Here is a 16627-nt window from a genome sequence, read left to right as displayed (position 1 = left end):
ATTTGTCACACTATGGCGTATCCATTTATTCAAACAGTCTGCTATTCTTAACTTCTCAGTCTTGCTTATGCTTGTTGCTTTTGTTCTCCTGCCATAAGTAACAGTGGAATTTAACTCCCCCTTCTGGGAGCTGACTGGGAGCTTGGAAGGGGGTGTTTAATCAGGTGGCAGAGCAAGGATAGCCTATCCCATTCCCAACTCACTCCAATTCAGCCAGTGATAGGGAAGGACCTATGACAGCCTTCCCACCTGTAGTCCCTTTGAGGCCCTTACTTGCCAAATTGGAAATCTTTTTACCCTTGCTGAAAAAAGCACACCCTCCCCAGCTCACTGCACTGAAACTCCCCTCCCCAATCCATCATCCTGGAGAAAGGGACCTGTATGACTGGCCCCGATCAGCTAATCCCACTAACTTCTCTTCTGCGGCTTCCTTCATGCTGCTGTTTAGAGTCTCCTGCAGTCCCAGCAGTGGCTACTGCTCCCAGTCGTGCTTCTGGAACTGAAGAGCTGTCAGCCATCCGACTGGTTGGCCATCCTGGAAGATTGGCTCTTTTCTCCTTGAAGGGCATGGAGACCTAGACTGCCTGTTAAGACATTTAATCCCATTGGAGCTCGCAGGAAAGACTATGGCAGTATTCATAGAATAGAATCATAGAAATCCTACAGTGCAGAAGGAGGCCATTCAGCCCATCAAGCCTGCACCGACAACAATCCCACCTTGGGCTTACGCCCACTACCCCACACACTTACCCTACCAATCCCTCTAACCTACACATCCCAGGACACTAAGGGGCAATTTAGCATAGCCAATCAACCTAATCCGCACATCTTTGGACTGTGGGAGGAAACCGGAGCACCCGGAGGAAACCCACGCAGACACAGGGAGAATATGCAAACTCCACACAGACAGTGACCCAAGCTGGGAATCGAACCCAGGTCCTTGGAGCTGTGAGGCAGCAGTGCTAGCCACTGTGCTACCGTGCCACCCCGTATTGCCTAGTATTCCCACTAGCTTTCCAGCCAGTGGATGAGGCCACTGCTGAGTCCATTAACTTCAGCGCTATCTGAGCCTTTGCCGCAAATTGTTGCTGCCATGACACTCACTGTATTGACACCTGTCTCCTGTGAAATCTGGCAGACAGGAACAATAAGGCTGGTTTCCTGTGTTCACATCGCAGATGCCTTCATTGAGACAGAAGCTGTCGCAAACTCTCTGCTTACAGGTTGGACCAGTAAATCCTATTGGACAGCGACAAGCTGGTTTTCCTAAATAGATTGAAAAGAAAGACGTAAAAGAAAAAAAAATAAGGACACTTTAACAGCTGTACAATCATTATTACATCCCTGCATTGCAATGGGCCAACAGAACTGAATTGGATCAACCCTAATATGTTAAACTGCAGTTTAGCCAATTCAGTAGCCTGTTGAATTCATGCTGACACTTTTGCTGCACCACACATTTTGTGCTGATGCTTTGTGACTGGTATTCCAAGCAGTCAGACAACATACAGGGAATGGGCTGTTTGATCGACAGTTCATTCTGTTCTACACGCAGAAACGTGACAGTGAATTTAATTCCAGCAGCTCCAAACTCATTCCGCTGCCACCCGTCACATTTAACAGCGGCATCGTCAACATCCCTTTTACCTGACTTTTTCTTCTCTGCATGAAACACGGTCCAAATAAGGAAGCTATAAATTGGGATAATTTGAGGGGAAGCGAAGTTCTTGCAGCGCATCAATAAATTTCCATTAGCTGCTAGTGTGCTTCATTAGGTATATTAGAAAATAAAATTCAGATTATTAGACACATGGAAGTTTATATTTAAAAATGCATAATGAAATGATACTGATAGCAGTGCTTAAAATACGATTAAGCACTGACATGCAGAACAACTCCTTGGATGGTATTGCATTTTAATTTGTCCTCAACACTTTTTAAAAAAAAACTGACATTAGGATTCTTTACCAGTTACTTGAAACCAGCAAAAGATTTCAGCAGCAAAAGCAAATTCACAAATGGGCTACTTGTTAAGATTTTACTGATAAGTCAAATGGGACGTCTCATATCTGAAGGGCAACAACTTACATAAGAACATAAGAACTAGGAGCAGGAGTAGGCCATCTGGCCCCTCGAGCCTGCTCCGCCATTCAATAAGATCATGGACTCAGCTTCACTTACCCGCCCGCTCACCATAACCCTTAATTCCTTTACTGTTCAAAAATGTGTCTATCCTTGCCTTAAAAACATCCAATGAGGTAGCCTCAACTGCTTTCACTGGGCAGGGAATTCCACAGATTCACAACCCTTTGTGTGAAGAAGTTCCTCCTCAACTCAGTCCTAAATCGGCTTCCCCTTATTTTGAGGCTATGCCCCCTAGTTCCAGTTTCACCCACCAGCAGGCACGCTGACATCGTTTAAGACTTACCTGGATTGTCACATGAGCAGCCTGGGAATGGAGGGATACAAACGATTGGTCTAGTTGGACCAAGGAGCGGCACAGGCTTGGAGGGCCGAAGGGCCTGTTTCCTGTGCTGTACTGTTCTTTGTTCTTTGTTCAGTGGAAACAACTTCCCTGCTTCTATCTTATCTATTCCCTTCATAATCTCATATGTTTCTATAAGATCTCCTGAGGGGTAAAGTGGCAAAGACTTCTGAGGGGTAAAGTGGCAAAAATGGCCTTATCACACTTGATTAACATTATTCATCAACACATAGCAGGGTTGTTTCTGCAAGCACGGATTTGTACTGCAAAAAATTTCCAGAGTATTGCAAATGTTTTATAGGAGGCTTTGCAAATCTGCAGCGAGGCAAAAATGGCACATTAACATCCCTGAGCTGGACATAATTTACAAAAAAATGCATTTGCAAAATACTACAGAAAACTAAATTTCTACACAAATACACTAGCTTCAAAATATGAGCTGCATATGAATAATTTCATGCTTATTTTTGTGCTGTTACATTCACTTTATCCTTTCCTGTTTTTCAGACATATTCTACAGTTCCATCACTGACAATGACACCTTTAGTCTTGGCTTACATTACACAGCTGTTGTATTCATTCCCGATCTCAAACCCACTGGGCAGAACCTGGAAATTAAAACTATATCGGTGCATTGTATTAAGAAAAACAATGTTGAGACTGTGCTCGTACTCCTGATATAAGAGAACGACGCTCTTAACCTAAATCAAACAAGATTTTTAGAATTTGCTACATGCAGTTTCACTATTAATGTAATGCAAATGACAATTTTAATGCATAGAATTGCATTTAAACTATGATATAGAAAAAGTAAATTTCTTGCAGTCCGCATGCAGTCAGACTAAACATTTGATTGCCCACTCCTGGGTAATGATATACAGTACCCAATGTTGATGCCGAGCAGATTCCTCCATTTTGACAATAGTCTTTGCACTGGTCCGTTTCGCATTCCTGTCCTGCATACCGAGGCTTGCACTTGCATTTTGGCTGGTCTCGTTCATTGACAAAGCAAGTTCCTCCATTCATACACACTAGGTTACAGGTACTTCCTATAATAGAACCAGGCATCGATATTACATCTATTCCGTTTTTAGGATTGCTGCTACTGAAACAAAAAAATCACTTTCAAGCGATTTAGGTTTAACATTTTCTTTCAAGGATTTCTACTGTGAAAGGAAAGAAAAAAAGAACTGCATTTATAAAGTATTTTGCAGGATCAAAAGATCCCCTAAAGTGCTTTATGGCCAAGTGATGAGCAATCATCGATCACATTTGTGATATAGGAAAGATGGCAGGCAATTCTGAAACAATAATATCTCACAAATAGCAATGGTGATAATCACCAGGTAATCTGTTCTGGTAACGGCAGATGGTGGAATTTGAATTCAACAAAAAGTACCTGGAATTAGGAATCTACTGATGACATGACCATTAAACCACTGTCGATTGTTGGGAAAATCCCTCTGGTTCACTAACATCCTTTAGGGAAGGAAATCTGCCATCCTTACCTGGTCTGGCCTACATGTGACTCCAGAGCCACAGCAATATGGTTGACTCTCAACTGCCCTTGGGCAACTATGGATGGGTAATAAATGCTGGCCAGCCAGCGATGCCCATGTCCCACGAATGAGGGATAGATATTGACCAGATCACCAGTGAGTACATCCTTACATACATTTGAAATAGCACCATCAGATTTTATATGTCCAACTGAGAGGACAGGTGGAGCTTCAGTTTAACATCTAGTCCAAAAGATAGCACTGCACTGGAGTGTCAGTCCAGTCTATCTGCCCAACCCTCTGAAACAGAATTGGAACTTACAGACTCAGAGACAGAAGTGTCTTCACTGAACCACAGATTCAAAATTTCCCCATAACAAATAAAATTTCTTACGAAGACAACCGAGAGAGAATTCACCTTTCATAACATCGCCAGTAAGTGGGCTGTTATAATTTTCATTTTGGCATCTGAGGTGATCAAGTATGTAAGGAAGGCGATGGCTTAGTTCTAGTATCACCAGACTATTAATCTGGAAACTCAGCTAATGTTCTGGGGACCCGGGTTTGAATCCCGCCATGGCAGATGGTGGAATTCGGATTCAATAAAAAAAATCTGGACTTATCTACTAATGACCATGAAACCATTGTTGATTGTCGGAAAAACCCATCAGGTTCACGAATGTCCTTTAGGGAAGAAAATCTGCTGTCCTTACCTGGTCTGGCCTACATGTGACACGAGAACCACAGCAATTGTGGTTGACTCTCAACAGCCCTCTGAAATGGCCTAGCAAGCCACTCAGTTCAAGGGCGACTAGGGATGGGCAATAAATTCTAGTCATGATTTGGGGATGCCGGTGTTGGACTGGGGTAAACACCAGGTTAAAGTCCAACAGATTTATTTGGTAGCAAAAGCCACTAGCTTTCGGAGCGCTTTCTGCTCCTTCGTCAGGTGAGTGAGAGTTCTGTTCACAAACAGGGTATATAAAGACACAAACTCAATTTACAAAATAATGGTTGGAATGCGAGTCTTTACAGGTAATCAAGTCTCAAAGGTACAGACAATGTGAGTGGAGAGAGCATTAAGCACAGGTTAAAGAGATGTGTATTGTCTCCCGACGGGACAGTAACTGAGATTTTGCAAGCCCAGGCAAGTCGTGGGGGTTACAGATAGTGTGACATGAACCCAAGATCCCGGTTGTCTGTACCTTTGAGACTTGATTACCTGTAAAGACTCGCATTCCAACCATTATTTTGTAAATTGAGTTTGTGTCTTTATATGCCCTGTTTGTGAACAGAACTCCCACTCACCTGACGAAGGAGCAGCAAGCGCTCCGAAAACGAGTGGCTTTTGCTACCAAATAAACCTGTTGGACTTTAACCTGGTGTTATGAGACTTCTTGCAATAAATTCTAGCCAGCTAGTGATGCCCATGTCCCACAAATGAATAAAAAAACATCTAAACCAATTAAAACTTCTTGTTACTAGATCTTTAGGTGATAGTTATGAACTTCATGTTGTAAGCTTCTCTTCCAAAGATTTTACAGTAGGATGGTCAACTGGGTGACTCATAAATGAGTCACACAGACAAAATTTACTGGATCACCGGGCTGCTTAAATGTATTTCCTTTATTTTAATCCCATTTATGATATAAAACTTGTAATGTCACTTAGATATTGTCATGCACACCTGTTGAAATGCACTGTTAATTTCCGTTGCTGCGATACATATAGAAGAACACATAGACTAGAATGAGTTACCAGGCAGTGACACATTGTGATTGAAGTGACACAATAAATCATAAAAGTGAAGTTGAAGTGATTTATCCATGCCATCTCACCCAAATATATCACGTTTGTCCTTGGATTGTTCAAGCAATATTATTTAGACTATCGCCAACTGTTCAGTGTTATTGAAATTGAGATGGTCAGTGAGTGCTGACATCGGAAAAATGTGACTGATTTGACAAAACTTCGGATGTACGGACAGGTTAAAAATAACCTCAGTTGCTGGAAATATGAGACTAAAAAGCGGAAAATGCTGGGGGACTGACCAAATCTGGTCGCATCCGTGGAGAGGAAGATAAGGTTAACGTTTTACTTCGGTGGCCTATGGTCAGGAACCCGTCAGATGAGACATCATCAGCCTAAAACATTAACCCAGCCTTCCTCTCTCTGGCCTGCTGAGACTTTCTAGCACTTAATGTTTTTCATTTCAATTAGCTCAAACCATCTGACCCATATTTCACTGGATGCTGCAGAGGGATGATACATTATGTCGATGTCATTCTCAGATATTACCTACTGTGGTCAAATGGACAATGGCCTGTGTAATTAGGCCCAACATAAAACTGGACACTTTTAAATTAATACAGCAAAAACTGCTTCTACGATGTTACCACAGGTCAAAAGCCAACAGGGACACAAATCAGGACTGTCTCGCATGTTGAACAGGGGTAATTCATCAGTAGGGAATGTCTCGCATGTTGAACAGGGGTAATTCACCTTATCAGGAGGGAAGTCATCAAACCAGAATCCAGACCTCTTGTTGAATAGAGAGGCTCAAACTTTACAAGGGAAGAGTCATTATGGCTTAAAACCCATCAGGGGTATTCAGCCCGAAGACAATATGATTGTGTATTCCTTAGTTTCAGCCAGACTCTCTGCTATTAACCATATCCTGAAAAGAAGTGTGTACAATTAGGATGACCTGACCTAATCTTATTGGGTGTTATGACCCCTCCCCCACAGTCCTGTCACCCCATTGGCTGAAAGCCAGGGAATATTCGAAGAAGGAAGAGGGAGGATAAAAACAGCCATTTTCAAGACAAACTCCAGTGAAGACTCGACCAAAGCTACCATGACCTGAGACAACACAGGAGGCTGTGCGAGATCCATTTCATGCTAAGAGGACCCTGCATTCATCTGTCGCCGTGAGCTCAGTGAATAGAATCCAACAGCCCAATCGATTTCACTAGACTGGGTGGTATCTATTTCTCAGGCAATTAGTCTACTTTGGGGAAAGTTAACTTAATTGATTATGTAAGAACTGTTTCTTTAACTTGTGAGTGTTTTTAATAAAGCTAAGTTTGAAACACAGTCCTTTGTCTCACGTAATAAAAGCACTTGAGTAAATGTGATAAATTGGTCGAAGTGTCTGTAGAATATTTCACAGACAACACTTGGAATATAATTTTGTTATATTATTAATGCTTGGAGAAGTATAGGAAAATAGCTGAAAAATGTGAATAATTGGACTTCTCTTTCAAAGAGTGGACACAGGCAAGATGTGCCTCTTACTGTGTTGCATAATTCAATGGGTGTACAATGACAAAGCAATAGCTATGATTTTTGATTTTTTTTCTTTACGTTGCCAGGGAGGTATGAAGAAAAGAAAATCTTAAAATATGTTTCTTTTCCATATTCTCGTGGTTAAATTCTGGTTTTAAAAACATGGAAGCTAACTCATCAAACTCATCAACCCCCTTTCACTGTATACACATTCCAGTCAAGCCAACACAAAGGACCAGTAGACGTGACGTCTGCGCCAGTTGACTCTGAACAAAGGCAGAGCTATTGGTACACCTCACCACTGACGTTGCGCTAATGGTGCCACAAGTTGTCTACTCAAAATACAATGGGTTTTCACAAGGGTCCTTAAGGTCATCATTAGCTGAATTGCTCGATCCAAACCACCCTGTCACATGACTGAGTCTTCAGCTGTTTGAACTGCTTAAATTATACAGCTTTTGGATCTTTTCTTCGGTCGCAGTTTAACCTCAGAAGAGGAAAAACAGGATTCCAGGTTAGCAGCCTGCTTCTGACCTCCATCTCTCTCTCTCAAAGACTGATCTCCATAATTTGCCTCAAAAGTGAACTAATTCCGAGAATACATGAATATTTTGCTGCATCTTCCATTGCCTCCACCTGCAAAGCCATCTGAAAGATATATCATTGGACATTGACTTACTGGATTCTAATCGCATGAATTAATGTCAATACTTTTTGACCTTTTTTTGCAACTCACAATTTATAATTTTCCTCTCTGACCTTCCATGCTCGTGTGTGTGTGTGAATGTGGGTCACGCTCCATTCCCCGGATTGCGAATGTGTTAATAAACCCTAGTTTTGTTTCACCTTAAAATAATTTGCCTTGGGGTTATTTTTAACTTTGGACCTCATAAACCAGGCTTGGGAAACACACCACAGCCCATTTCAGCAAGGGAAAGGCCACCACGGGACGCAAATTAAATTAGAAATTAAAACCACCGGTGACACAGGCAGAAGAGGAAGACTGTCATGAGTAATTCAATTCACCTCAGCCTCTTCTCTGTAATGATTATTAACTAGCTTATATATCAGTGCAATGGTCATTTTTAAAACATTTGTTGGAGATGCTGAGACTGCAGGCACAGCTGTGCAAACTGGTGCACACTTCACGGTGAAGGTGTCCCTGAAAGAGAGCTCAGGGGTAGACCTCAGGCAACATCCTACCTTCCTGATTTGCATCGCTATTCACGTGCTGCTGAAAACTGTTCTCTCATTAGCCTATCTTTCCCTCTGCAGCACCTTGTTATGATGAGGGACTGAGTTCTGCCAGTTATTTTCCCCAGAGTACTTTCTGTTCAATTCTATGAGTTGCATGAGAGAGCAGAGGATGCCTTTCTCCCTGGCACCTGCTTTCCCCAAGATGGTAGTTTAATGATCGGAAATTTACAATTCCCTCAGTCGTTCAGTGAGGTTATCCGTTCAGCAGCCAATCTACGTAGACCAAGCAGGTCCGTGATTTTATGCTCAAGTCTATTCTGCGTTTCCAGATTTCAACTTGGAGGCTATAATAATTGTAATGATTTTCAGAATTAAAATTGAATGGTTCAGGAAATATGGGCTGTCGCTAAATCAATCAGACAAGAAGCACATACTGAAAATAATTTAAATTATGTTGGTTGAGGAATTGTGGGGTGTGGGTGGTGGAGTGGGGTGGTAGTTTGTTGCGGAGGACAAGAAAATAAAGTGTTGTCGAACAGGGAGACCTAGGGTTGCAAGTACATAGTTTCTTGAAAGTGGCGTCACAGGTAGACAGGTTGGCGAAGAAGGCATTTGGCACACCTGCCTTCATCAGTCAGAGCATTGAGTACAGGAGTTGGGATGATATGTTACAACTATACAAGTCATTTATAAAGCCACATTTGGAGTACTGAGTACAATTCTGGTTGCCCTGCTGTAGGAAGGATGATATTAAATTGGAAGGGTGCAGAAAAGATTTACAAGGATGTTACTGGGACTAGAAGGTTTGAATTATAAGGAGAGACTGGATAGGCTGGGACTTTTTTTCCTGGAGAGTAGGTGGATGAGGGGTGGCCTTATAGAGGTTTATAAAATCATGAGGGGCATAGATAAAGTGAATAGCCAAGGTATTTTCCCAGGTAGGGGAGCCCAAATCTAGAGGGCATAGGTTTAAGGTAAGATGGGAAAGATTTAAAAGGGACCTGAGGGGCAACTTTTTCACACAGAGAGTGGTGCATATTTGGAATGAGCTGCCAGATAAAATGGTAGAGGCGGGTACAATTACAACATTTAAAATACATTTGGACAGGAAATGGATGGTAAAGGTTTAGAGGGATATGAGGCAATCACAGGCAAATGGGACTAGTTACGTTTAGGGAATCTGGTTGGCATGGACGAGTTGGGTCGAAGGGCCTGTTTCCATGCTGTATATCTCTCTGACTCTGTAACTCCATGACCTCCTCGATGCGATGGATTGGCAAGTAGCAGCTAGTCAGCTACTGGGTATAAACACAGTTACCCCTAAAAACAGTCATGTATCAGACTCCAGGGCAAAAAGACAATGCAAAATGTGAAACAAGACACTAAGACACCTAAAATGTGAAGCCCAGAATCATTGCAATAAGATACCAATCCTGGAAACTGTTAGCACAGCAGGGAACTACAATGTGGTGGGAGCAACACAAACATGCCACAATCCAAAAGCTGAAAATAATTGTAATGTTCAAGAGTAGAGAGTGTTCAGAAAGGACAGAAGGAATAGAAAAGGAGCCACCAATGATCAATTTGAAGTTGAACAACCTTTGGGGATTGGCTGCACAAACAACTACTGCGGTCAAAAATTATGAAGGATAACCCATTCCAAAGAGTGGTTCCATAGACTGCCCAGTTAATATTAGGAAGACAGATTAGGAAGACAGATTAGGAGGACAATCATCCTCAACAATGGTGCCCCCCCACCAGGCTGTGTCCTCAGCCTCTTACTATACTCCTTATACACCTATGATTGTGTTGTCAAATTCCCCTCCTACTCGACTTTCATGTTTGCTGATGCCACCACCGTAGTGGATCAGATCTCAAACAATGATGAGACGGAGTACAGGAAAGAGATAGAGAATCTGGTGAACTGGTACAATGACAATAATCTCTCCCTGAATGTCAACAAATTGAAGCATAGTGGAGGACATCTATATCAACAGGGATGAAGTGGAGATGGTCGATAGCTTCAAGTTTATAGGTGTCCAGATCCCCAACAAGCTGTCCTGATTCCTCCATACTGAAGCTATAGTTAAAAAAGCCCATCAACACCTCTACTTTCTCAGGAGGCTAAGGAACTTTGGCACGTCTGCTACGATTCTCACCAACTTTTACAGATGCACTATAGAAAGCATTTTTTCTGGTTGTATCACAGCTTGGTATGGCTCCTGCTCTGTCCAAGACTGCAAGAAACTACAAAGGGTTGTGAATGAAGCCTAGTCCATCATGCAAACCAGCCTCCCATCCATTGACTCCATCTATATTTCCAGCTGCCTTGGAAAAACAGCCAGCATAATCAAGGACTCCGCGCACCCTGGACATACTCTCTTCCACCTTCTTCTGTCGGGAAAAAGATACAAAAGTCTGAGTTCACATACCAATCGACTCAAGAACAGCTTCTTCCCTGATGCCATAAAACTTTTGAATGGACCTACTTCTTTCCCCTCACTCTAGCTATGTCTGTAACACTGCATTTTGCACCCTCTCCTTTCCTTCTCCCCTATGTACTCTATGTACGGTATGCTTTGTATAGCATGCAAAAAACAATACTTTTCACTGTATCCCAATGCACGTGAGAATAATAAATCAAATCAATCAGGTTGCTCTGCAAAGGCATAAACACAAGGAATAAAAGAACAGACCTAATTTTAACGGGTGATTTCAACTGACCAGATGTAAAGTGGGAAAACCTGAACAAAGTTAGAGTTAGATGTAGTAAACGTAATGTGATTAGGTCATGAGCTAGTGCACAAATGACAGAAGTGAATGTTTGTGTTAACCTAATGTACTGATAACTTACAAGAAATGGAAATCAAACCACAATAGAGGTCAGAAAACAATCAACTTAAATATGATTTGAATTTACCAACGGGATGGGGAGTGGGGGCAATGCAGATGGAACAGCAGTTAAAATTGAGAGGGACTTACACAATCCAATTCTCCCTGAATTATTCAACTGCAATATTAAAATGAAGGCAGCAAGGGTGCCAACCCAGTGCTGCTGATTCCCTTTTTAAATATGCAGATAGGAATCAATTATGTAATTGAAGCCAAAATATTTACAGCATTACAACAGAAAGAAGATAGTTAAAGAGTTGAGAACATTAAAATAAGAAAACAGACCAATTAGAAGATCAACAACTCTTGGCTGCATATAGAAATATCTGGAAGACATTCAATGTGTGCTGAAAAGTGTTAAATAACATTCACGCCACCAATGTTCCATGTGATCATAAATCAACAAGTCTAGCTATCAATAGCATAATCATGGTTGAGACCCCATCAACAATATTCTGAGGAGTCACCAATGACCAGAAACTCAACGAGACAATCACATACATGTCATTGTTATGATAGGAAGTCAGAGGCTGGGTATTCTGAGGTGAGTGCTCAAATCCTGACCCCCCAATCCCTACACCAAAGCCCACCATGTAGAAGGCTCAAACCAGCACTGTGATGGAATGCTCTGCAATTGCTTGGATGGACCAACTGCAACAATATTCGAGAAGCTTGGCACCATTGGTGTATTGCATACTATTTACAGAATGCAGTGCAGCAAGTCATAGAACATAGAACATAGAACAGTACAGCACAGAACAGGCCCTTCGGCCCACGATGTTGTGCCGACCTTCATCTGAAACCAAGATCAAGCTATCCCACTCCCTACCATCCTGGTGTGCTCCATGTGCCTATCCAATAACCGCTTAAATGTTCCTAAAGTGTCTGACTCCACTATCACTGCAGGCAGTCCATTCCACACCCCAACCACTCTCTGCGTGAAGAACCTACCTCTGATATCCTTCCTATATCTCCCACCATGAACCCTATAGTTATGCCCCCTTGTAATAGCTCCATCCACCCGAGGAAATAGTCTTTGAACGTTCACTCGATCTATCCCCTTCATCATTTTATAAACCTCTATTAAGTCTCCCCTCAATCTCCTCCGCTCCAGAGAGAACAGCCCCAGCTCCCTCAACCTTTCTTCATAAGACCGACACTCCAAACCAGGCAGCATCCTGGTAAATCTCCTCTGCACTCTCTCCAGCGCTTCCACATCCTTCTTATAATGAGGTGACCAGAACTGCACGCAATATTCCAAATGCGGTCTCACCAAGGTCCTGTACAGTTGCAGCATAACCCCACGGCTCTTAAACTCCAACCCCCTGTTAATAAAAGCTAACACACTATATGCCTTCTTCACAGCTCTATCCACTTGAGTGGCAACCTTTAGAGATCTGTGGATATGGACCCCAAGATCTCTCTGTTCCTCCACAGTCTTCAGAACCCTACCTTTGACCCTGTAATCCACATTTAAATTTGTCCTACCAAAATGAATCACCTCACATTTATCAGGGTTAAACTCCATTTGCCATTTTTCAGCCCAGCTTTGCATCCTATCTATGTCTCTTTGCAGCCTACAACACCCCTCCACCTCATCCACTACTCCACCAATCTTGGTGTCATCAGCAAATTTACTGATCCACCCTTCAGCCCCCTCCTCTAAGTCATTAATAAAAATCACAAAGAGCAGAGGACCAAGCACCGATCCCTGCGGCACTCCGCTAGCAACCTGCCTCCAGTCCGAAAATTTTCCATCCACCACCACCCTCTGTCTTCGATCAGATAGCCAGTTACCTATCCAATCAGCCAACTTTCCCTCTATCCCACACCTCCTTACTTTCATCATAAGCTGACCATGGGGGACCTTATCAAACGCCTTACTAAAATCCATGTATATGACTTCAACCGCCCTACCTTCATCAACACACCTAGTTACCTCCTCAAAAATTCTATCAAATTTGTGAGGCACGATTTGCCCTTCACAAATCCGTGCTGACTATCCCGGATTAATCCGCATCTTTCTAAATGGTCGTAAATCCCATCCCTAAGGATCTTTTCCATCAATTTACCAACCACCGAAGTCAGACTAACCGGTCTATAATTACCAGGGTCATTTCTATTCCCTTTCTTAAACAGAGGAACAACATTTGCCACTCTCCAGTCCTCCGGCACCATCCCCGTGGACAGCGAGGACCCAAAGATCAAAGCCAAAGGCTCTGCAATCTCATCCCTCGCCTCCCAAAGAATCCTAGGATACATTTCATCAGGCCCAGGGGACTTATCGACCTTCAGTTTATTCAAAACTGCCAATACATCCTCCCTCCGAACATCTATTTCCTCCAGCCTGTTAGCCTGTAACACCTTCTCTTCCTGAAAAACATGGCCCCTCTCCTTGGTGAACACTGAAGAAAAGTATTCATTCATCACCTCGCCTATCTCTACTGATTCCATACACAAGTTCCCACCACTGTCCTTGACCGGCCCTAACCTCACCCTGGTCATTCTTTTATTCCTCACATAAGAGTAAAAAGCCTTGGGGTTTTCCTTGATCCGACCCGCCAAGGACTTCTCATGTCCCCTCCTAGCTCTCCTGAGCCCCTTTTTCAGCTCATTCCTTGCTAACTTGTAACCCTCAATCGAGCCATCTGAACCTTGTTTCCTCATCCCTACATAAGCTTCCCTCTTCCTTTTCACAAGACATTCCACCTCTTTTGTGAACCACGGTTCCCTCACTCGGCCATTTCCTCCCTGCCTGACAGGGACATACCTATCAAGGACACCCAGTATTTGTTCCTTGAAAAAGTTCCACTTTTCATCAGTGCCTTTCCCTGACAGTTTCTGTTCCCATCTTATGCCCCCTAATTCTTGCCTAATCGCATCATAATTACCTCTCCCCCAATTGTAAGCCTTGCCCTGCCGTCCGGCCCTATCCCTCTCCATTGCAATAACAAAAGACACCGAATTGTGGTCACTATCTCCAAAGTTCTCTCCCACAACCAAATCTAACACTTGGCCCGGTTCATTTCCCAGTACCAAATCCAATGTGGCCTCACCCCTTCATCAAGACTTCCTCGCCAGCACCTCCCAAATCCATGACTTCCACCACCTAGAAGGACAAGACTCAAAAGTGAGGGGTGCAGAGAGGTGTTTCTGCGGCTGCAATTGTGACTCCAGGATGGTGCGTTGCCTCCCTGGTGCCAGGGTCACGGATATCACTGAATGGCTGCAGGGCATTCTGAAGGGGGAGGCTGAGCCCTCAGAGGTTGTGGTTCACATTGGTACCAACAACATAGGTAGAAAAAAGGATGAGGTCTTTCAACACGCAGTTAGAGAGTTCAGTCGGAGATTGAAAAGCATGACCTCAAAAGTTGTAATCTCCTGGTGTCATGTGTTAGTATAGGAATAGGAGGATTCAGCAGATAAATCTATGGCTGAAGAGACGGTTTAAGACTAATTAGGCAGGGGATGGGTTATGGAGTGGAGGTACAGGTGGGGCGGTTAAGTGGTTTCACCTCCTCTTTTGCAGGCCACTTGACTCCTTTGAAGAAACCACAGCTGTCAATCAGGCTTAGAATCTTTGTAAACCTTGAGGACAAATGGAGATATTTGAGATGCATTCATGCATGAAGGGAAGGGAAACACAACTGACTGGTGGCAGAGTAAAAACCATTGAGCCGTGAATCAAAGCCTGTTTCAAAGTACTGTACTAAGAAATTGAAAGCGATCAAAACTTTTTAATGGAATAGAGTTTCGGAGGTTTCAGCTTTCTATGAAAGCTCGGAGACTTCAAATAAAAGCTGTGTGAATACATTGGGTGAACAGCTGTGGAGAAGGCAATACCTCCCCCTCCCGCCCCCCCAGTGAAATTGACATCTCCTCTCTGTTAGGGGACTTCAAATGGGTCTGCTCACACCTGCAGCTTTTAACAGAGAGAATGGTTAATCCCTGCTGCAGAATGGAGTACTGCTGTGGTTTACATGCCAACTGTCCGGGGGCATGGAGGTTAAAGGGACCTGGCCACTTCAAAGTTTACACAAGAATTTAGAGAGTTCAGTAGGCATGACCTCAAAGGTTGTAATCTCTGGCTTCCTCCTGGTGTCATGTGTTAATGAGTATAGGAATAGAAGGATAGGGCAGATGAATGTACGGCTCAAGGGATGGTTTAAAACTAATTAGGCAGGAGATGGGTTATGTTGACAGGCAAGAATGAAGATATTGATCACAGAGCTGCCTGAAATCACCATGCCAACGGTGATCTTCAGGTCTGCCAGGGCTAAAAGTGGCAGTCAAGCCACAGGTCCCCCATCCCGTGGGGAAGTGCAGAGATCAACCCCTTGCCTCCAACCTGATGCAGTTCCTATTGGGGAGGCAAGTGAATGTCAGGATGCTGCTGAATGGGCCATTCAGCCCACTAATTGTATTACAATTAGTAGGTTTGCACAATAATTGGGTTGCCTCCTGACATGGGGGGAAACCATTCGGGGTCAGTAGTGTTGGTTGGGTGAAGCCCGATTGCCTTCCCATCCGAGATCCCGATTTTTGGCCAATGGTTCATTTAGTGGGGCATCACGATTCCCATGGCATTTCGACAGGGTCGGTGGGTCTCCCCTCGGGTATTGTTTATCACTCTTGCAAAGTCTGGGAATAAAATCCCAACTTGTCACGAAGGGATATCTTAACAAAAGGGCTGGAATTTTCTGACTGTTCCCAGCCTCATAAAAGTTGTGTTGCACAAAGACACCTGACACCTCCAATGCTTCTGACTGACAATGAAGACCTATATTGTTCCATCATCCCACTTTGTTGCTCAGGAGTCATCTTTCTACCCTCTGTGATCACCGAGAAAATGGAATCCAATTATATCCCTTCTATTGAATAATTGAATAAAGGACAGCACGGTGGCACAGTGATTAACTGCTGCCTCACAGCATCTGGGACCCGGGTTCGATTCCCAGTTTGGGTCACTGTCTGTGTGGACTTTGCATATTCTCCCTGTGTCTGCATGGGTTTCCTCCAGTTGCTCCGGTTTCCCCCCCACACTCCAAAGATGTGCGAGTTAGATGGATTGGCCATGATAAATTGTCCATTAGTGTCAGGGGGATTAGCAGGGTAAATATATGGGGTTACAGGGATAGGGCTGGGTGGGATCGTTGTCGATGCAGGCTCGATGTGCCTAATGGCCTCCTTCTGCATTGTAGGGATTCTATGATTCTATTCCAATTATATTGAATAATATCTTGCAACCAGGCAGAAGAAAATATTC

The 16627-nt window shown here is 43.3% G+C and overlaps 1 protein-coding gene across 1 annotated transcript in view; it reads right to left on the bottom strand.

Moving 5' to 3' along the window:
* LOC144504127 (low-density lipoprotein receptor-related protein 1-like) overlaps nucleotides 1-16627 on the bottom strand; it is a 1391705-nt gene that overhangs the window by 48951 nt on the left and 1326127 nt on the right. The window contains exons 85-86 of the mRNA XM_078229303.1: nucleotides 3370-3534; nucleotides 1105-1266 (exon numbers count right to left, since the gene is read on the bottom strand). Coding sequence (XP_078085429.1) covers nucleotides 1105-1266; nucleotides 3370-3534 — 327 coding nt within the window. The remainder of the gene's footprint in view (nucleotides 1-1104; nucleotides 1267-3369; nucleotides 3535-16627) is intronic.

The sequence above is a fragment of the Mustelus asterias genome, chromosome 14 (genome assembly GCF_964213995.1).
Source record: "Mustelus asterias chromosome 14, sMusAst1.hap1.1, whole genome shotgun sequence".
NCBI classification, from domain to species: domain Eukaryota; kingdom Metazoa; phylum Chordata; class Chondrichthyes; order Carcharhiniformes; family Triakidae; genus Mustelus; species Mustelus asterias.
The sequence above is the reverse complement of the archived record's forward strand: the minus strand, read 5'-3'. Positions and strand labels throughout refer to the sequence as shown.